This window comes from Pseudophryne corroboree, chromosome 2 (assembly GCF_028390025.1).
Source record: "Pseudophryne corroboree isolate aPseCor3 chromosome 2, aPseCor3.hap2, whole genome shotgun sequence".
NCBI lineage: Eukaryota > Metazoa > Chordata > Amphibia > Anura > Myobatrachidae > Pseudophryne > Pseudophryne corroboree.
In genome coordinates, this window is record NC_086445.1 from 194268543 (window position 1) to 194291082 (window position 22540).

The following is a 22540-nucleotide window of genomic DNA, read 5'->3' on the forward strand; positions in this document are numbered from 1 at the left end:
TCCGTTTTGAGATAATTGATTTTAAATCCCGATATCATTTCAAAGGGGGAAATTTACTAAGCTCCCGATTTTGACCGAGATGCCGTTTTTTCATCAAAGTGTCATCTCGGTAATTTACTAAACACTAATCACGGCAGAGATGAGGGCATTCGTAATTTTTTGCAAGTCCATGTAAAAAATCACGAATGAATACACCATCGGTCAAAACGCGGCTGTTTAAGTATGAATCTCGGTCATTTACTAAGAAGTGCAAAGCAAAAAACAAACAAACACTGCCGTGAAAAATTACAACTCGTAAAAAAGTGCTAAAAAAAAACAGACCTTTTTTTTTAATTCGTGATTGGATAGGCATGCACGGATCCATGAGATCCGTGCATGTATATCAGTGGGAAGGGGTGGGAAAGTGCTTATTTTTTCCAAAAAAATTGCGTGGGGTCCCCCCTCCTAAGCATAACCAGCCTCGGGCTCTTTGAGCCGATCCTGGTTGCAGAAATATGGGGAAAAAAATGACAGGGGTTCCCCCATATTTAAGCAACCAGCATCGGGCTCTGCGCCTGGTCCTGGTCCCAAAAATACGGGGGACAAAAAGAGTAGGGGTCCCCCGTATTTTTAAAACCAGCACCGGGCTCCACTAGCTGGACAGATAATGCCACAGCCGGGGGTCACTTTTATATAGTGCCCTGCGGCCGTGGCATCAAAAATCCAACTAGTCACTCCTGGCCGGGGTACCCTGGGGGAGTGGGGACCCCTTCAATCAAGGGTCCCCCCCCCCCCAGCCACCCAAGGGCCAGGGGTGAAGCCCGAGGCTGTCCCCCCCCATCCAATGGGCTGCGGATGGGGAGGCTGATAGCCTTTGTTGTAAAAGAAAAGATATTGTTTTTAGTAGCAGTACTACAAGGCCCAGCAAGCCTCCCCCGCATGCTGGTACTTGGAGAACCACAAGTACCAGCATGCGACGGAAAAACGGGCCCGCTGGTACCTGTAGTACTACTACTAAAAAAATACCCAAAAAAAGACAAGACACACACACCGTGAAAGTATAATTTTATTACATACATACACACATACATACTTACCTTAAGTTCCCACGCAGGTCGGTTCTCTTCTCCAGTAGAATCCAAGGGGTACCTGTTGAAGAAATTATACTCACGAGATCCAGGGGTCCAGGCTCCTCGGGAAATCCAGGGGTAATCCACGTACTTGAAAAAAATAACAAAACGGTGTCCCGACCACGAACTGAAAGGGGACCCATGTTTGCACATGGGTCACCTTTCCACGAATGCCAGAAACCCACTTTGACTTCTGTCTAAGTGGGTTTCTTCAGCCAATCAGGGAGCGCCACGTTGTAGCACTCTCCTGATCAGCTGTGTGCTCCTGTCCTCACTGACAGGCAGCACACGGCAGTGTTACAATGTAGCGCCTATGCGCTACATTGTAACCAATGATGGGAACTTTCTGCCCTGCGGTTGACCTAAAGTGACGTCACCGCTGAGCAAGAAAGTTCCCAGCATTGGTTACAATGGAGCGCATAGGCGCTACATTGTAACACTGCCGTGTGCCGCCTGTCACTCAGTACAGGAGCACACAGCCGATCAGGAGAGTGCTACAACGTGGCACTCCCTGATTGGCTGAAGAAACCCACTTAGACATCAGTCAGAGTGGGTTTCTGGCAGTCGGGAAAAGGGGATCCATGTGCAAACATGGGTCCCCTTTTAGTGCGTGGCTCGAGTGTCCGTTTTGTTATTTTTTTCAAGTACGTGGATTACACCTGGATTCCCCGAGGACCCTGGACCCCTGGATCTCGTGAGTATAATTTCTTCAACAGGTACCCCTTGGATTCTACTGGAGAAGAGGACCGACCTGCGTGGGAACATAAGGTAAGTATGTATGTATGTGTGTATGTATGTAATAAAATTATACTTTCACGGTGTGTGTGTCTTGTCTTTTTTTGGGTATTTTTTTAGTAGTAGTACTACAGGTACCAGCGGGCCCGTTTTTCCGCCGCATGCTGGTACTTGTGGTTCTCCAAGTACCAACATGCGGGGGAGGCTTGCTGGGACTTGTAGTACTGCTACTAAAAACAATATCTTTTCTTTTACAACAAAGGCTATCAGCCCCCCCATCCGCAGCCCATTGGATGGGGGGGGACAGCCTCGGGCTTCACCCCTGGCCCTTGGGTGGCTGGGGGGGGGGACCCCTTGATTGAAGGGGTCCCCACTCCCCCAGGGTACCCCGGCCAGGTGTGACTAGTTGGATTTTTGATGCCACGGCCGCAGGGCACTATATAAAAGTGACCCCCGGCTGTGGCATTATCTGTCCAGCTAGTGGAGCCCGGTGCTGGTTTTAAAAATACGGGGGACCCCTACTCTTTTTGTCCCCCGTATTTTTGGAACCAGGACCAGGCGCAGAGCCCGATGCTGGTTGCTTAAATATGGGGGAACCCCTGTCAATTTTTTTCCCATATTTCGGCAACCAGGATCGGCTCAAAGAGCCCGAGGCTGGTTATGCTTAGGAGGGGGGACCCCACGCATTTTTTTTTTAAATTTTACAGTGTTTAATAAAAAAAAAAAAAAAAATAGAACCCCAGCACGGATCACACAGATCCGGCCGAGATTAATTGTAAAAAAGTCGGCAGTGTTTTGCTAATCACTGCCGTAAAAAACACAAAAAAAACACGAATGACATCGACATCGGAAGAAAAGAAAAACCCGAATACGACAGCTTAGTAAATCCATCGTAACAAATTCAAAAAGTTGCAGTTTTACACTTTCGATGTCATTCGTGATTGAACTTTGACCTGAAACGGGAAAATACGAATCTTAGTAAATTTACCCCAAAGTCTGCCAACAGCGTGAGGACTTTTGGGATAGCTGTCTTAGGATTTGAGAAGTAGAGGAGACCGTCATTGGCAAAAGCCGAAAACTTCACCTGCACCTCCCCAACCATAATCCCTCGCCAGAGGGGTTCCTTAATAAAGTGTCTAAAAACCGGGTCTATAGCAAGGTTAAATAGCAGAGGGGAGAGAGGGCAGCCTTGTCTCGTCCCCCTGGCCAAGTCAAAACATTAAGTATTGTTGGAATTGATAGTTCAAAAGGCTGTAGGGTTGTTGTAAAGGGTAGAAAACACCTGAAGGAAGGGGGCACCAAAGCCCTGTACCTGAAAAATTCGAGAGAGGTGGGTCCAAGAGACCTGGTCAAATGCCTTATCGTTATTGCAACTCACTACCAGGTTGTCAACTAGGCCAGCATGGTGTGTCACTGTCATGGCGGCTAAGAGTGTTCTAATGTTACTCACCAAGTGTCTGTTACACATAAACCCTGTTTGAGCAGGGTGGATTAGGTTGGAGAGTATGGGTTGCAGTCGGGTAGCAAGCAATTTTGTGAAAATCTTAAAGTACTGATTAAGTAAGGAGATCGGCATATATGAGGAGGGAAGGGTGGGATCTTTATTTGGTTTCAAAAGTAAAATAATCCTAGCGACATTGAACTGTGGAGGGGCTGGCTCACCCGAAAGAATGGAATTAAACAATTGAGCAAGGAGTGGAGAGATTTGTGACGACAATGATTTATAGTATTCAGCGGATAGGCCATCTGGTCCAGGGGACTTGCCCGTGGGGAGTAATTTAATCGTCTGTTCAATCTCCTCTGCCGTTATCTGGGACATGAGGAACTCTGTCGTCAACAGTGAGGACCTGGAGGTCTAATTGGGTGAGAAAGTCTATGCCTGCTGTCGGGTTGTCCGCTGGGGCGCTATAAAAGGATTCAAAGTAAGTTAAAAAGGTTGAATTTATTTCAGACTGGGAGGTGGAGAGGGAGCCGTCAGGAAGCTGGATCGAAAGGATAGGGGCTGCCGCCGTAGAGACTCGAACTATGCTGGCCAGACGTTTTCCCGGTCTATTTCCCCAGCGAAAATATCTATTTTTCTGGTAGTTAAGGTTCATTTGGGCCCTTTCTGAACAGAGAGTGTCATAGAGGTCCTTGGCCTGCTTATATAGGACACGTGAGGATTCTGAGGGGCTGGCCAATAAAGCGGAGCATGCTACAGAAACTGCCGTGGAAGCTTGGGAGAATCTCTGAGCAAGTTTTTTCTCTTTTGCTGCTACATATGCTATAATATGGCCCCGTAAGACTGGTTTAGATGCCGACCAGAGGTGGTTAATGTCTGAGCAATGGACATTATTATCTACAAGGTAATTAGAGAAAGATTGCGCTAAGTGAGCTTTAAAATCATCAGTGGATGCTAAATAATCAGAGATTTCCAATTATAGGAAAAAGTTTTAGATTTGAGTAAGGTGATAGTCATACTAATAGGGGCATGGTCAGATAATAGAATATTCTTTATGGTCACCTGTTCCACTTTATGTAAAAGAGAGTTGGACACCAACCAGTAATATCTAAACGGGAAAAGGAATTGTGGGGATGAGAATAAAATGTATATTCACGGGAGACAGGGTGAAAAAATCTCCAGGAATCTATTAGGGCGAGGGAGTCAATAAGAAGTGAAACTGTGGAGGGGTGACCTGTTGTTGAGAAGTCGAGGGCCTCCAGAGACATCTAGTTCTGGATCTAAGATTATGTTACGGTCCCTGCCCAAGACCACAAACCCTTCTGCCCACCCCTGCAATTTAGAAAAAATATCAGGAAAAAAAGAAGGCGTTTGGGTCAGTAGGGGCATATAGACAAACTAGCGTGTATAATTCACCTTCCAAGTAAACTTTAAAAAAAAAGGAAACGGCCTTCCGGATCGCACCACTCATCACGTATGACATAGTGGATAGAGTTGCTAAACATTATTAGGACCCCACAGGATTTACTATGATAAGAGGCGAAATGAAAACCGTGGACCCAGTTATCACGCAGTGTGTTAGAGTCTGAGAGAAAAACAACATCTGGGCAAAGTTTTTTCAGGTGACCTAACACTTTTTTACGTTTGATGGGGGTGTTTAGCCCTTCTACGTTCCAAGACATGCATTTAAAAGAGGTTTTGGAGTGAGGGGAGACAGTAGCTAATGAGGACGCCATGGCATTAACCTATACCTTTCCTGTGGAATTTAAAACAATAAGATGAGGTTAGAGCGGCCATCGGTCCATCCCAGCAAGTAGGCCAATGGGAACATATAAGCAACATACCATGAAAAAACATAGAATTGATACCTAAAAGTTGAGTGTGTGAAAGAGAACATGAGGAATATAATAAACAGAACCTGTCAATTATTTTCAAAATTACAAGAACCCAATATGGAGGCCTGAAAGGCCAAATACATCTGTTAACAAGTGCAGCAAGATAAGATAGGAGAAAAACATAGAAGAAAAAATAGAAGAAAGGTCGAGAAGGAATGGAAAAGGAAGAGGAGCGTTAGGCCCCAACACAGCCAATAGGCAGAGGGAAAGTGGTCTGCAGCAATATATGCTGGACCTCCCTGACATCACAGAGTTAAAGTAGAACACATGGAACAGCTTAGTAGAACAACAGTGTCGATACTTATCAAGTGCAGACATCAATCCGCATCAGCGACAGATGACCGCGGAGAGACAGAGTCCAATGAGGATAGAAAGTTTCTTGCAGCTTGCGGCGTGTCGAGAAAAATGGTGGCACCATTTTGATGCACTCGAAGTTTAGCGGGGTTCAGAAGTGCAAACCGGATGCCCCTGGAGAATATCTCAGTGCAGACGGGGGAGAATTCCCGGCGTTTAGTGGAGACTTGAAAAGAAAAGTCCTGGAACAATAAGATTTGGGCATTTTCGTATTTGAGTTCCTTCAGCTTCTGGAATGCGGTCATAATTGATAGCTTGTCGAGGTAATTCAAAAGGTGAAATAAGACGGGGCGTGGATGCTGTGGTTGTTTGTCACTTCGGTCTGGTCCGATGCGGTGTGCCCTCTCCACTTGGAGAGGTCTGGCTGATGATGGCAGTCCCAAAACTTTGGGCAGCCAGGAGGAGACAATATAAAGCAATTGTTTAGGTCGCACAGATTCCGGTAAACCGATGAGACGGAAATTATTCCGGCGATTTTGATTTTCAAGTTCCTCTAATTTGTCTTGGAAAGCCAGCATATTAGTGTCTTGAGTATGTAGCAGAGCTTTCGCCTCCGTTAACTCGTCCTCCAGGGCCGAGATCCTATCTTCCACTTCCGTTAAGCGGGAAGTGTGTTGTATCAGAAGCACGGTTGCTGAGGTCACGGCCTCGGTAAGAGGGGCCAATTTGGCGTTGAGCAGTGGGGACAATATGTCTGATATTTCTTTGGCTCTCTTCGCTGTATCAGAGCAAGCGGGGGTTGGATCAGGCGAGTCGGAGGTGTCATCTCTGGAGAGAGAATTCCGGAGAGGAGATGAAATGGCCACAGGAAATTTCTCTTTCGGTTTCTGAGTCTGAGAATTCTTAGTGTTCCTGGGTGTTTTTGCCACAAATTTCTCCATAGCTGGTGGGGAAATATAGTAAGATAATATAATACGCTGCAAGAAGGTGCCTTATAATAAGCTGTTAAGTAGATATCATGCAGAACAGAGGATGTCAGGGGAGGAGAGGCATCATAGATCACATATCACAGTGATATAGGGCTGTGAAGCTGTAGTACGTTAGGGAGAGGGTTGCCTGGTGTAAATAGCCCAGCAGTGCAGTCCTGATAGATGATGACTAGCAGAGGGAAAGGGATGGCAGCCTTCGTCCTGTGGTGCAGTGTCCCTGTAAGGCAGGCAGCAACCCGCGCGGTACCTGCTGTGGCAGGGACAATTGCCAGCACACACTGCTATATATCAGGGGGTCAGGAGGGTCAGAACAGCTGCAGGGTATCGGACAGAGAACCGCAGCAGTAGAGACACCCCCAAGAATAATTTAGTCAATAAAATATTTAAAATAGATTTTTTTTAAATTAAAATGTAAGCAAATAAAGAAAGTGACAGCCAGTTAAGTGGTTGAAAGGTCTACTGATTTGGAAGTCTCATTTATTACATGTATTCATTTAACTTTATTCTGAGAATGGGGGTCATTCCGAGTTGATCGCTATCCGGAACGCACGCTAGCAGCGTTTGCAAGCGAGCGAACGCTTCGCAAGACTGCAAATTCACGCCCTATGCGCATGATTGCAAATGCATGTGCAGCGGTCCAAAAAAGAGGTGTACACCATTCTGCATCGCACGGCAGATATGTGTGTGCAATGTTACAAACATCATCGCTACCAGTACATACTATTGTGCAAGTGTGCATTGCGGGGATCATTCCGACCCGATCACTCGCTGCAGTTTGTCGCAGCGCTCGGGTCGGAACTGCGCATTCGCTGGCACCACAGTGCGCCGGCGCATGGAAGTAATTGCCCACCAATCGCCTCTGAGACAGAGGCGGTCGCTGGGCGGGAGGGGGCCGAACGGCGGCATGAAGCCGCCATTTAGTAGGCACGGTCCGGCCAATGCAGGCGTGGCTGGACCATTGGGGGGGGGGGCGCAGTGGCAGCGACACACAAATCCCGGCAGGCCGCAGGAGCTGCGCTGGCCGGGAGTTACTCCACAGATACAAAGGCATCGCCTCTGTGCTATGCTTTTGTATTTGTGCGGGGGGGGGGGGGGCAGCACTGACATGCGGGCGGACTAGCCCTGTGCTGGGCATCCCCCCGCATGTCTGAGTTTACGATCGTAGCTGTGCTAAGTTTAGCACAGCTACGATCAACTCGGAATGACCCCTGCATTCGCTACATAGCTAATTAATTTGTACTGTCACGTTGCTTTCGCTACCTTGCAACTAATCGCACAATGGGTTTTTTTTCCCTTTTTCAAAGCAATCAAATGTACCAGCAAATACAAGAAGAAATTGGAATGTGATTGTTCAATTAACTCATCAAACACTGCAAAAGGAAGTGTTTGACAACATAATTGGTCAATAACATACAGCAATTAAGCCCTCAAACATACTGAAAGCCTAAAATATGTTTGTTGCCTAGTTGCATCATACAGTTAATACTATTTTTTATAAGATACATGTTTTTTTTTAATTAAAAATAGTGATTCACCAAAAATGCAAAAACATTTGAAAGTAGGAGGAATCTAAAAACAACACATATTGAATAATCTGAGGATAAATGAAATAGTGTAAATGTTTATGAAAATGTTTATTTTTGTTTAGACTAAAGACACAACACAATAGCTTAGTTAATTTTTTAAAAATTTGTGTAAACAAATGGATTGTAATTTGCTAATTTTTCGACTTTTTTAACAAAAACATAAAAAAATTAAAATAACAAAATCAAAGTCAGAACATTGGCCAGAAGGGCCTGGATGTTGGCCTGCATGGCCAATAATTCCGCACATATGGCCATATCTTGATCTCCAAGGTCAGGATCTGAAATAAGTGGAGATGAATGTATACACTATTATATGAGCCCACAATCCTATATTTTGTTAATAAACATAAATGCTGAACATTTTGAAATCCACTGTAAAGATGATTATGGGCTTCACATATGCTACTTATTAATGTCATAAAAAATGATCCCAACATTTAGACTCAATTATTAGTCGAGATACTGTATTCCAAATTTAATTATATATCTCTGTCCTTATGTACACAAAACACAAAAAACATAGCTACACTGCATCTGTCATGTTTCCGTCTCACTTCTTTCCAAATTCAATTTGTGGAGTGTTTAAGGTCATAACCCATCTTAGGTAATGGGGCCACACACATCTTAAGATGTTAGACTAAAATGAGTTTGTTAGCCTAGGCCTTTATTATTCCTTTTTAAACTAATTTTCATTAGCTAAATTAATGCTTTAGCAATGTGATTGGCTTACTTGGATACTGTTTCAATTTTAAACTAGTCTTGCTTTAAATGCCTAAATAATTTTTCCTAGATTATGATTAATCAGGCCCTTCCTACCTCCAGGGCTGCCATCAGGGGGGTGCTGGGGGCACATCTGTCTTGGGCCCAACCTCTCTGACAGAGAGAGGAGGGCTCGGGATGCTCATGCAGCCAGCTGCCCGCCCACTGCCGTCTGCGCCATTCCGCGGTCATCCCCGCTGTTCTGCCGCTGTCCTCCGACCCTCCAGCAGCTCTGTATTGAAAACTTCCCTCCCAAAATGGCCGCCGCCACAGAGGCGACAGTTATTTAAGATATTAGAGCATGTATGTAATAAAGTTTTACTATCACGGTGTGCGTGTACTGTTTTTATTTGGGTATTTTTTTTGCAGTAGAACTACAGGTACCAGCGGGCCCGTTTCCCCCCGCATGCTGGTACTTGTGGTTCTCCAAGTACCAGCTTGCAGGGGAGGCTTGCTGGGACTTGTAGTTCTGCTGCAAAAAACAATATTCATTTATTTGACACAAGGCTATCAGCCCCCCATCTGCAGCCCTTGGATGGGGGGGGACAGCCTCGGGCTGCACCCCTGGCCCTTGGGTGGCTGGAGGGGGGGACCCCTTGATTTAAGGGGTCCCCACTCCTCCAGGGTACCCCGGCCTGGGGTGACTAGTTGGGGATTTAATGCCACGGCCGCAGGGACCGATATAAAAGTGTCCCCCGGCTGTGGCATTATCTCTCCAGCTAGTGGAGCCCGGTGCTGGTGTTAAAAATACGGGGGACCCCTACGTCTTTTGTCCCCCGTATTTTTTGCACCAGGACCGGACGCAGAGCCCGGTGCTGGTTCTAAAAATACGGGGGATCCCCTGTCAATTTTCCCCCCGTATTTTTACAACCAGGACCGGCTCAAAGAGCCCGAGGCTGGTTATGCTTAGGAGGGGGGACCCCACGCATTTTTTTTATTGATTTTAACCCATTCCCACCCCTTCCCACTGAAAACCATGCTCTCTCTATTTTAGTCAGTTAAAAAAAAAATATTCTTTTAAAAAATGTATAAATAATACTTGTGTCTCCTACTAATATAAATAGATATGCTATTATCAATAAAAAAAAGGGATCAGTACTAAATGCCGCCGGCCGGAATCCCGGCGGTCAAAATACCGACGCCGGAATCCCGACCACACAATCCCGACAGGGGTGGCGAGCGGAACGCAGCCCCTTGCGGGCTCGCTACGCTCGGCACACTATTATATTCTCCCTCTATGGGTGTCGTGGACACCCACGGAGGGAGAATATGTCGGGATTGTGGCGGTCGGGTTTCCGGCGTCGGTATTTCGACCGCCGGGATTCCGGCCGGCGGCATCTTGACCGCATCCCAAAAAAAAACACAAAGAAAAACATGTTTTTAAATTTTTTTATTAGATTCCGCCAGCAAAGTGAGGCGGAATGAAATTGACGAAATTACTGTCGAAAAGCACTGCTGCCGAATCGACATTCTTCAATTGAATATACTTATGTCGAAAAGCCGCATTTTTACCATGTCGAATTTGACAACTGTCGAATTTTAAAGTCGAATCTGAAACGTCCGTTTTTTTGTCGAACAGTACTGTATTGCATTGTCGAATATTTTTTTTGTGTCGAAAATGCACCGTTTTTCGACATTTGCGGCAATTCGACCGCAATTGCATATACCCCCATGTATCCCACACTGACACATTTTTACACATACCCTTTATCCCCTAACACCCCCCAAGGCATATTTGTAAACTAACACATATATAAACAGTCCACATACACACACTTTTAATGAAGAACAGGACATTACCCCCTCCCACACACACACACAGTTGTATGCTCACTTGCACATGTATTTTTCCACACACACTCAAATACACACTTAGTGCACACACTCACCCAAATTTATGCCACACTGTTACATTTTTACACATAAGTTATAGCTTTTAGTCCCCAACACCCCCCAAGCATTTTTTTAACCTGGTGGGTATAGAAGGCAGGGAGCAGGATGGACGCTGGCCAGTAAGAGAGTCAGAAGGGATGAGGTTGGGAGACAGTATAGGAGCTCAGATCATTGCTGGCTTGTCCCAGGAGAGGGGCCCCAACAATCCCGGACTGCACCAGCTGCATAGGTAAGGCTGGCTGCGCTTTGACCCTGACCAAACTGCTCCAGCCCTGAAACACCGTATTTGAGGACACACTGAGTGGATGTCAGACATCAGAGCGGCCAGGAGCACACACTGCAATGCCTCCCAGCCACAAGCACAGCGCGGCTGCAGCCTTTCTCTTCATAATAGCAGCCAGGGGTGTATCTAGAAGGAGCGTGGAAGATAAGGGGCTGGCTGGGGATGCCAGAGAGAGGGTGGCAGATCCCCCCCTCTCATCACGTCCAAGTCCACCCCCTCACCCCCAACTCCAAATTAGGGACTCTTTGCATGCTCCCGTAATATATATATATATATATATATATAATGTATAGATATTGATATATTATGTAAAAAAGGGATTGCTGGTCACACAGGTGTATGTGTATGTATATATATATATATATATATATATACACACACACACACACACACACACACACACACACATACAATATTCAGCGGCACTCAGGGATGCAGAGTACAGTATGACATAACAGGGTAGAGATACACATACAGATGGGATCCGTTCAGGTTTAGGATGTGGATGTGTCCTAGATTTACTGTAGGATTTGGAGAAGGCTGTGATTATTTGGATGCAATGGGGGCACTGTGCTGGAGAGGATCTGGTGAGGGGGACCTGCTCAGGGCCAGGGAAATGGATACCTAGCAACAGTGCCGTAACTAGACATTTTAGTGCTGTGTGCAAGAAACGGGATCGGCGCCCCCCCCCCTTTATGTAAAATAGGGGCAGTGCTCAACGTAGGCGCGCAAAAAATATATAGGGGCATGGCTTCATGGGGAAGGGGTGTGGCCACAAAATAATACCAATTCATATTACGGTGCACAGTAGTCTCCATTATTCAAATGACACTGCACAGTAGCGCCACTACACTAAGTAGAGCCCCTTTTACACATTGCGGCGGACAGATTCCCCTTTTTACACATTACAAGCAGCTAGTCCCCCTTTTTTACACATTACGGCAGACAGTCACCCTTTTTTTTTTACACATTACGGCAGACAGTCTCCCTTTTTTACACATAACGGCAGACAGTCCCCCTTTTTTACACGTTACGGCAGACAGCGTCCCCTTTACTAGAGATGAGCGGGTTCGGTTTCTTTGAATCCGAACCCGCACGAACTTCACTTTTTTTTCCACGGGTCCGAGCGACTCGGATCTTCCCGCCTTGCTCGGTTAACCCGAGCGCGCCCGAACGTCATCATGACGCTGTCGGATTCTCGCGAGGCTCGGATTCTATCGCGAGACTCGGATTCTATATAAGGAGCCGCGCGTCGCCGCCATTTTCACTCGTGCATTGAGATTGATAGGGAGAGGACGTGTCTGGCGTCCTCTCCATTAGAATAGAGATAGATAGATTAGATAGAGAGAGATTGTGCAGAGTCGCAGACAGAGTTAGTTTACCACAGTCAGTGACCAGTGCAGTTGCTAGTTAACTTTTATTTAATATAATATATCCGTTCACTTCTCTCTGCTATATCCGTTCTCTGCCTGAAAAAAAAAACGATACACAGCACAGTCAGTCACACAGTGTGACTCAGTCTGTGTGCACTCAGCTCAGCCCAGTGTGCTGCACAGTCATCAATGTATAAATTAAAAGCTTATAATTAATTGTGGGGGAGACTGGGGAGCACTGCAGGTTGTTAGCAGGAGCCAGGAGTACAATTATATTAATTAACAGTGCACACTTTTGCTGCAGGAGTGGTGACCAGTGCCTGACCACCAGTATAGTATTGTTGTATACTACTAATATCTCTTTAAATATCAACCAGTCTATATTAGCAGCAGACACAGTACAGTGCGGTAGTTCACGGCTGTGGCTACCTCTGTGTCGGCACACGGCAGGCAGTCCGTCCGACCAGAATTGTATTATTTATTATTATATACCTACCACCTAACCGTGGTTTTTTTTTCATTCTTTATACCGTCATAGTGTCATCCTAATTGTTACGAGTATACTACTATCTCTTTATCAACCAGTGTACAGTGCGGTAGTTCACGGCTGTGGCTACCTCTGTGTCGGCACACGGCAGGCAGTCCGTCCGACCAGAATTGTATTATTTATTATTATATACCTACCACCTAACCGTGGTTTTTTTTTCATTCTTTATACCGTCATAGTGTCATCCTAATTGTTACGAGTATACTACTATCTCTTTATCAACCAGTGTACAGTGCGGTAGTTCACGGCTGTGGCTACCTCTGTGTCGGCACACGGCAGGCAGTCCGTCCGACCAGAATTGTATTATTTATTATTATATACCTACCACCTAACCGTGGTTTTTTTTTCATTCTTTATACCGTCATAGTGTCATCCTAATTGTTACGAGTATACTACTATCTCTTTATCAACCAGTGTACAGTGCGGTAGTTCACGGCTGTGGCTACCTCTGTGTCGGCAGTCGGCAGGCAGTCCGTCCATCCATAATTGTATTATTATTATAATATATACCACCTAACCGTGGTTTTTTTTTCATTCTTTATACCGTCATAGTGTCATACTAGTTGTTACGAGTATACTACTATCTCTTTATCAACCAGTGTACAGTGCGGTAGTTCACGGCTGTGGCTACCTCTGTGTCGGCAGTCGGCAGGCAGTCCGTCCATCCATAATTGTATTATTATTATAATATATACCACCTAACTGTGGTTTTTTTTGCATTCTTTATACCGTCGTCATAGTGTCATACTAGTTGTTACGAGTATACTACTATCTCTTTATCAACCAGTGTACAGTGCGGTAGTTCACGGCTGTGGCTACCTCTGTGTCGGCAGTCGGCAGGCAGTCCGTCCATCCATAATTGTATTATTATTATAATATATACCACCTAACCGTGGTTTTTTTTTCATTCTTTATACCGTCGTCATAGTGTCATACTAGTTGTTACGAGTATACTACTATCTCTTTATCAACCAGTGTACAGTGCGGTAGTTCACGGCTGTGGCTACCTCTGTGTCGGCAGTCGGCAGGCAGTCCGTCCATCCATAATTGTATTATTATTATAATATATACCACCTAACCGTGGTTTTTTTTTCATTCTTTATACCGTCGTCATAGTGTCATACTAGTTGTTACGAGTATACTACTATCTCTTTATCAACCAGTGTACAGTGCGGTAGTTCACGGCTGTGGCTACCTCTGTGTCGGCAGTCGGCAGGCAGTCCGTCCATCCATAATTGTATTATTATTATAATATATACCACCTAACCGTGGTTTTTTTTTCATTCTTTATACCGTCGTCATAGTGTCATACTAGTTGTTACGAGTATACTACTATCTCTTTATCAACCAGTGTACAGTGCGGTAGTTCACGGCTGTGGCTACCTCTGTGTCGGCAGTCGGCAGGCAGTCCGTCCATCCATAATTGTATTATTATTATAATATATACCACCTAACCGTGGTTTTTTTTTCATTCTTTATACCGTCGTCATAGTGTCATACTAGTTGTTACGAGTATACTACTATCTCTTTATCAACCAGTGTACAGTGCGGTAGTTCACGGCTGTGGCTACCTCTGTGTCGGCAGTCGGCAGGCAGTCCGTCCATCCATAATTGTATTATTATTATAATATATACCACCTAACCGTGGTTTTTTTATACCACCTAACCGTGGCAGTCCGTCCATAATTGTATACTAGTATCCAATCCATCCATCTCCATTGTTTACCTGAGGTGCCTTTTAGTTCTGCCTATAAAATATGGAGAACAAAAAAGTTGAGGTTCCAAAATTAGGGAAAGATCAAGATCCACTTCCACCTCGTGCTGAAGCTGCTGCCACTAGTCATGGCCGAGACGATGAAATGCCAGCAACGTCGTCTGCCAAGGCCGATGCCCAATGTCATAGTACAGAGCATGTCAAATCCAAAACACCAAATATCAGAAAAAAAAGGACTCCAAAACCTAAAATAAAATTGTCGGAGGAGAAGCGTAAACTTGCCAATATGCCATTTACCACACGGAGTGGCAAGGAACGGCTGAGGCCCTGGCCTATGTTCATGGCTAGTGGTTCAGCTTCACATGAGGATGGAAGCACTCAGCCTCTCGCTAGAAAACTGAAAAGACTCAAGCTGGCAAAAGCACCGCAAAGAACTGTGCGTTCTTTGAAATCCCAAATCCACAAGGAGAGTCCAATTGTGTCGTTTGCGATGCCTGACCTTCCCAACACTGGACGTGAAGAGCATGCGCCTTCCACTATTTGCATGCCCCCTGCAAGTGCTGGAAGGAGCACCCGCAGTCCAGTTCCTGATAGTCAGATTGAAGATGTCAGTGTTGAAGTACACCAGGATGAGGAGGATATGGGTGTTGCTGGCGCTGGGGAGGAAATTGACCAGGAGGATTCTGATGGTGAGGTGGTTTGTTTAAGTCAGGCACCCGGGGAGACACCTGTTGTCCGTGGGAGGAATATGGCCGTTGACATGCCAGGTGAAAATACCAAAAAAATCAGCTCTTCGGTGTGGAGGTATTTCACCAGAAATGCGGACAACAGGTGTCAAGCCGTGTGTTCCCTTTGTCAAGCTGTAATAAGTAGGGGTAAGGACGTTAACCACCTCGGAACATCCTCCCTTATACGTCACCTGCAGCGCATTCATAATAAGTCAGTGACAAGTTCAAAAACTTTGGGTGACAGCGGAAGCAGTCCACTGACCAGTAAATCCCTTCCTCTTGTAACCAAGCTCACGCAAACCACCCCACCAACTCCCTCAGTGTCAATTTCCTCCTTCCCCAGGAATGCCAATAGTCCTGCAGGCCATGTCACTGGCAAGTCTGACGAGTCCTCTCCTGCCTGGGATTCCTCCGATGCATCCTTGCGTGTAACGCCTACTGCTGCTGGCGCTGCTGTTGTTGCCGCTGGGAGTCGATGGTCATCCCAGAGGGGAAGTCGTAAGCCCACTTGTACTACTTCCAGTAAGCAATTGACTGTTCAACAGTCCTTTGCGAGGAAGATGAAATATCACAGCAGTCATCCTACTGCAAAGCGGATAACTGAGTCCTTGACAACTATGTTGGTGTTAGACGTGCGTCCGGTATCCGCCGTTAGTTCACAGGGAACTAGACAATTTATTGAGGCAGTGTGCCCCCGTTACCAAATACCATCTAGGTTCCACTTCTCTAGGCAGGCGATACCGAGAATGTACACGGACGTCAGAAAAAGACTCACCAGTGTCCTAAAAAATGCAGTTGTACCCAATGTCCACTTAACCACGGACATGTGGACAAGTGGAGCAGGGCAGGGTCAGGACTATATGACTGTGACAGCCCACTGGGTAGATGTATGGACTCCCGCCGCAAGAACAGCAGCGGCGGCACCAGTAGCAGCATCTCGCAAACGCCAACTCTTTCCTAGGCAGGCTACGCTTTGTATCACCGCTTTCCAGAATACGCACACAGCTGAAAACCTCTTACGGCAACTGAGGAAGATCATCGCGGAATGGCTTACCCCAATTGGACTCTCCTGTGGATTTGTGGCATCGGACAACGCCAGCAATATTGTGTGTGCATTAAATATGGGCAAATTCCAGCACGTCCCATGTTTTGCACATACCTTGAATTTGGTGGTGCAGAATTTTTTAAAAAACGACAGGGGCGTGCAAGAGATGCTGTCGGTGGCCAGAAAAATTGCGGGACACTTTCGGCGTACAGGCACCACGTACAGAAGACTGGAGCACCACCAAAAACTACTGAACCTGCCCTGCCATCATCTGAAGCAAGAAGTGGTAACGAGGTGGAATTCAACCCTCTATATGCTTCAGAGGTTGGAGGAGCAGCAAAAGGCCATTCAAGCCTATACAATTGAGCACGATATAGGAGATGGAATGCACCTGTCTCAAGTGCAGTGGAGAATGATTTCAACGTTGTGCAAGGTTCTGATGCCCTTTGAACTTGCCACACGTGAAGTCAGTTCAGACACTGCCAGCCTGAGTCAGGTCATTCCCCTCATCAGGCTTTTGCAGAAGAAGCTGGAGGCATTGAAGAAGGAGCTAACACGGAGCGATTCCGCTAGGCATGTGGGACTTGTGGATGCAGCCCTTAATTCGCTTAACAAGGATTCACGGGTGGTCAATCTGTTGAAATCAGAGCACTACATTTTGGCCACCGTGCTCGATCCTAGATTTAAAGCCTACCTTGGATCTCTCTTTCCGGCAGACACAGGTCTGCTGGGGTTGAAAGACCTGCTGGTGACAAAATTGTCAAGTCAAGCGGAACGCGACCTGTCAACATCTCCTCCTTCACATTCTCCCGCAACTGGGGGTGCGAGGAAAAGGCTCAGAATTCCGAGCCCACCCGCTGGCGGTGATGCAGGGCAGTCTGGAGCGACTGCTGATGCTGACATCTGGTCCGGACTGAAGGACCTGACAACGATTACGGACATGTCGTCTACTGTCACTGCATATGATTCTCTCAACATTGATAGAATGGTGGAGGATTATATGAGTGACCGCATCCAAGTAGGCACGTCACACAGTCCGTACTTATACTGGCAGGAAAAAGAGGCAATTTGGAGGCCCTTGCACAAACTGGCTTTATTCTACCTAAGTTGCCCTCCCACAAGTGTGTACTCCGAAAGAGTGTTTAGTGCCGCCGCTCACCTTGTCAGCAATCGGCGTACGAGGTTACATCCAGAAAATGTGGAGAAGATGATGTTCATTAAAATGAATTATAATCAATTCCTCCGCGGAGACATTGACCAGCAGCAATTGCCTCCACAAAGTACACAGGGAGCTGAGATGGTGGATTCCAGTGGGGACGAATTGATAATCTGTGAGGAGGGGGATGTACACGGTGATATATCGGAGGGTGAAGATGAGGTGGACATCTTGCCTCTGTAGAGCCAGTTTGTGCAAGGAGAGATTAATTGCTTCTTTTTTGGGGGGGGTCCAAACCAACCCGTCATATCAGTCACAGTCGTGTGGCAGACCCTGTCACTGAAATGATGGGTTGGTTAAAGTGTGCATGTCCTGTTTTGTTTATACAACATAAGGGTGGGTGGGAGGGCCCAAGGATAATTCCATCTTGCACCTCTTTTTTCTTTTCTTTTTCTTTGCATCATGTGCTGATTGGGGAGGGTTTTTTGGAAGGGACATCCTGCGTGACACTGCAGTGCCACTCCTAGATGGGCCCGGTGTTTGTGTCGGCCACTAGGGTCGCTAATCTTACTCACACAGCTACCTCATTGCGCCTCTTTTTTTCTTTGCGTCATGTGCTGTTTGGGGAGGGTTTTTTGGAAGGGACATCCTGCGTGACACTGCAGTGCCACTCCTAGATGTGCCCGGTGTTTGTGTCGGCCACTAGGGTCGCTAATCTTACTCACACAGTCAGCTACCTCATTGCGCCTCTTTTTTTCTTTGCGTCATGTGCTGTTTGGGGAGGGTTTTTTGGAAGGGCCATCCTGCGTGACACTGCAGTGCCACTCCTAGATGGGCCCGGTGTTTGTGTCGGCCACTAGGGTCGCTTATCTTACTCACACAGCGACCTCGGTGCAAATTTTAGGACTAAAAATAATATTGTGAGGTGTGATGTGTTCAGAATAGGCTGAAAATGAGTGTAAATTATGTTTTTTGAGGTTAATAATACTTTGGGATCAAAATTACCCCCAAATTCTATGATTTAAGCTGTTTTTTAGGGTTTTTTTAAAAAAACACCCGAATCCAAAACACACCCGAATCCGACAAAAAAAATTCGGTGAGGTTTTGCCAAAACGCGGTCGAACCCAAAACACGGCCGCGGAACCGAACCCAAAACCAAAACACAAAACCCGAAAAATTTCCGGCGCTCATCTCTACTTTTTACACATTACGGCAGACAGAGTCCCCTTTTTTTTACACATTACAGCAGACAGAGTCCCCTTTTTTACACATTATGGCAGAGTCCCCTTTTTTACACATTACGGCAGAGAGCGTCCTACTTTTTACACATTACGGCAGACAGTCCCCCTTTTTTAAACATTACGACAGACAGTCCCCCTTTTTACACATTACGGCAGACAGTCCCCCTTTTTTTACACATTATGGCAGACAGTCCCCCTTTTTTACACATTACGGCAGACAGAGTTCCCCTTTTTTACACATTACGGCAGCCAGTCCCCCTTTTTACACATTACGGCGGACAGGATAGATAGATAGATAGATAGATAGATAGATAGATAGATAGATAGATAGATAGATAGATAGAACAGATGATGCTTACTGTCTCCACTGGTTCAGGCATTCAGGCTCCTCGGTGCATGCAGTCAGGCAGATCCCGGGCAGGGGAGAAGGAGGAGGAGGGAGGGGGACTCGGGAGCTGCAGCAATGCAATGTAATTGGTGGCGGCACCGCTGCAGCTGTCCCTCTCCTTCCACATAGGCTGGCCGCTGCTGTGATGAGGGAAGCGCATCCCAGCATTCACAGCGGTGGTGGCCAGCCTATATGGAAGGAGAGGGACAGCTGCAGCGGCGCTGCCACCAATTACATTGCACTGCTGCGGCTCCCGAGTCCCTCTCCCTCCTCCTCCTTCTCCCCGAGCCTGCGTCCCTGCGGGCTGCTGCTCCTCTCCTCTTTGTTGGCCCATTCAGCACACAGCGGCAGGCAGCACGTAATGAGTCAGTTTGACTCATTACATGCCACTGGCTTTGGGCTCCTTGACATCGGTGGGCCCCAGTGCAAGGCACCGCTTGCACTGGTGGTAGTTCCGCCACTGCCACTAGTGTACCTGATATGGTCACTAGTGAACATGATTCCCCCCAGTCCCCCACATTTGGGTACTCACCATTGGCCCCGCACTTCCCTGGGTAACCCTGGCAGTAGTCTGCGCTGCGGCAGCAGTGGGTGTCACTGTAACATGTGTTCCCTGTTTGCCTGATGCCTTACTGGATAGCTTCTGGGATGTCCACTCACTCTGGGCACAGAGACACTGACCACCTGGGACCTGAATAGCCCATAAGGAGCAGAGGAGCAGTCACAGCAGGAACCTCCAGAGCTGCATCCTAGGACATTCAGCAGAGTCAGGAAGTGATGGTGGGATAATATAGGGAGGATGGTGGGAGATAATAAGGGCTATGGAGAGCTAACAGTTGTTCCGTGCCATGTACTTTCGGGGGGGGGGGTGGCCTAATCATGGGAGGCGTGGCCAAGCCCCTTTAAAAAAAGGGGGGGAAAGTTTTTGTTTAAGAAGAGAAGGGAGAGGAGGGTGCTCCAGAAGCAAATCAGTGTGATTGATTATCCCCCTGCACAGGTAGAGAAGACAGCAGCCTGCCCACACAGCAGCTTAGTACATGCTGGGCTGGCGCAGCTGATAGCTCCATGCTCGTGCTGCCCCTGTCTGTCTTTAGCCTGGGACTCTAAGTGCTGCACAGTGACTATTAGCAGACATACTACTAGTAGCTCTGATTGGTGAGCGGGGCCGCCTGTCATCTGTGCCCCGCCCCCCTTGGCGCGTCACCCAATCACAGCTTTTGTGCATGACAGACAGCAAAGGGGGGCGGGCCAACAGATGACAGGCGGCCCACACACCAATCGGCCCCCCGGGAATCTCCGTGGTCAGTGTAATGGCCAATCTGGCCCTGCCCGCACGGCCTACGCGGTGGTCCATGATAGCTGTAAGGAGCCGCAGCTCCCTCATGGAGAATGCTGCAGCTCGCATGGTGCCAATGGCGTTTTTTCTACATGGGCTAATATTTATACTGTGTGCTAACTGTTGATTGGGCAAAATGTGATGGTGTCATCTCTATTAATAAACTTTATTAATATTACTGTATATTAACAATGTGTTGTGTGCTCCTCTTGCGTACGCATATGCGACTATTAGCGCCTGTCACTGCAAAAAAACTCACTGCTATACATATATATATAAAAATCACCACATTTGCCAGCATCATTCAGCTAATCAATCCAGGATTGTAGTATTAGTGTGGCCAGGTGTATCTGTTGTTTGGAAATAAAAAAACAGACATTAAAGAATAGGCTTGCATGTCAAATTTAAAAACAAAACAAAAACCAATGTTAGCATTTTTATGTTTACATGTAAAAAGTTGTATTTTAGAAACTACATAAAATTAATCATAAAAAAAATATATATGATAACCACACTACAATACCGTTGTTCAATGGACATTTACAGACCTATCAAGTTCACAGTAATTTTATTTACTACTCAAAACACATACACATAGTGGTCGATATTACACAGGTTCTGTTTGTGGTAATGTGCGTGTTATAATATTTTAATTTAGCTACCCCCAGAGTACTGATTGCTGGCAAGCCTTTACGGATCTAATTTTTAAAAGTACGTTGGCAAGATGTGTGATAATGGTAAACATTTTAACAATGTGTTTTTTCAAAATCTCTCTATTTAATATCACCCATTTATTTAAAATGTATGCCAGAAAAATGTTGACATTTTAGTCCTCAAAGCTGGAGTCACATATGTTAAACCTGACACCATTTAAAATGGTCTACCACCATAACCAATTGTATAATGTGTTCAGTACATAAGCATACCTGAAATACTGGAGCACTATTCTTGCCCTAACGGCATGTTCACGCTGGGCCTCCGTGCTCAACATCATTGTCTGCCCAACCCCTGACTCCTCATCCTCTCTGGGTAATTCCTCAGTTTGAGGAAGCTCCACACGCCTCCTCACAGCAATATTGTGCAGGAATGCACACAGTACCACAATTTTACTTACCATTTCCGGCGAATACATGAGGTTGCCACCACTGCGGTGGAGCACACGGAAGCGTCCTTTCAGGACGCCAATTGTGCACTTCACCAGCTCCCTAGTGGCTGTAAGTGCGGAATTAAATGCCGCTTTGGGCCCTGGCCTGGATGTGTGGTAAGGAGTCATGAGCTGGGGGGTGAAAGGATATCCACGATCTACTGTAAAAAAAATACAATCATAAGTATACAATTAACACAATATCACATAAATAACCAACTCTTTAATACATGATGCCAATACAACTCACCCAATAGCCATGTGTCTTGACCATCCATCATTCTTAATCTTTGCCATATCCCTGATTGCCTAATGACGTGGTCATCATGTGCACTACCGGGGTACTTGGCATTCAAGGACAGGATCTGGAGGGATGGGCCACAAACAACATCACATTCAAAGGGTGGAACATTTTTCTGTTCCTATAGATTTCTTCATTATGTTTTGGTGCCACAAGTGGAACATGTGTCCCATACACAACCCCAATAATGTGTGGGAAGCGACTACCCTTTCCTGGAATTGCCGCTTCAACACACCTAGGTACCCAACATCCAATGGCATTGATATGAACTGCTTTACTCTCTTAAAAAATGCATCAATTATGCGCCTGAGAATTTTTGAAAATGCCAACTGGGATATGCCTACCAGCACCCCAACCACATGCTGGTAGGAACCCGTGGCACAGAAATGTAACACAGCAAGGAATTGTGTCAATGCTGGTATTGATGTAAGATACCGAATTTATGTATCTAGATCACTCTCAATTATCGAGAGAGTTTCTAGGATGACATGAGGGGACAGCCTGTAGCGGCACACAACCTCATCATCTGGCATACCAAAAAGGGTGACACGGGTACGGAAAATACTAGGCCTTGCACGCCTCC

The 22540-nt window shown here is 46.3% G+C and overlaps 1 protein-coding gene across 1 annotated transcript in view; it reads right to left on the reverse strand.

Annotated features, from left to right (window-relative positions):
• Positions 1-8078: 8078 nt before the first annotated feature.
• The window catches only part of ITGA5 (integrin subunit alpha 5), a 210747-nt gene continuing 196285 nt past the window's right edge, over positions 8079-22540 (reverse strand). Inside the window, exons 30-33 of the mRNA XM_063952190.1 lie at positions 21907-22021; positions 21627-21817; positions 20799-20862; positions 8079-8327 (exon numbers count right to left, since the gene is read on the reverse strand). Of these exons, the coding sequence (XP_063808260.1) occupies positions 20821-20862; positions 21627-21817; positions 21907-22021 (348 nt within the window). The 3' untranslated portion in view covers positions 8079-8327; positions 20799-20820. The remainder of the gene's footprint in view (positions 8328-20798; positions 20863-21626; positions 21818-21906; positions 22022-22540) is intronic.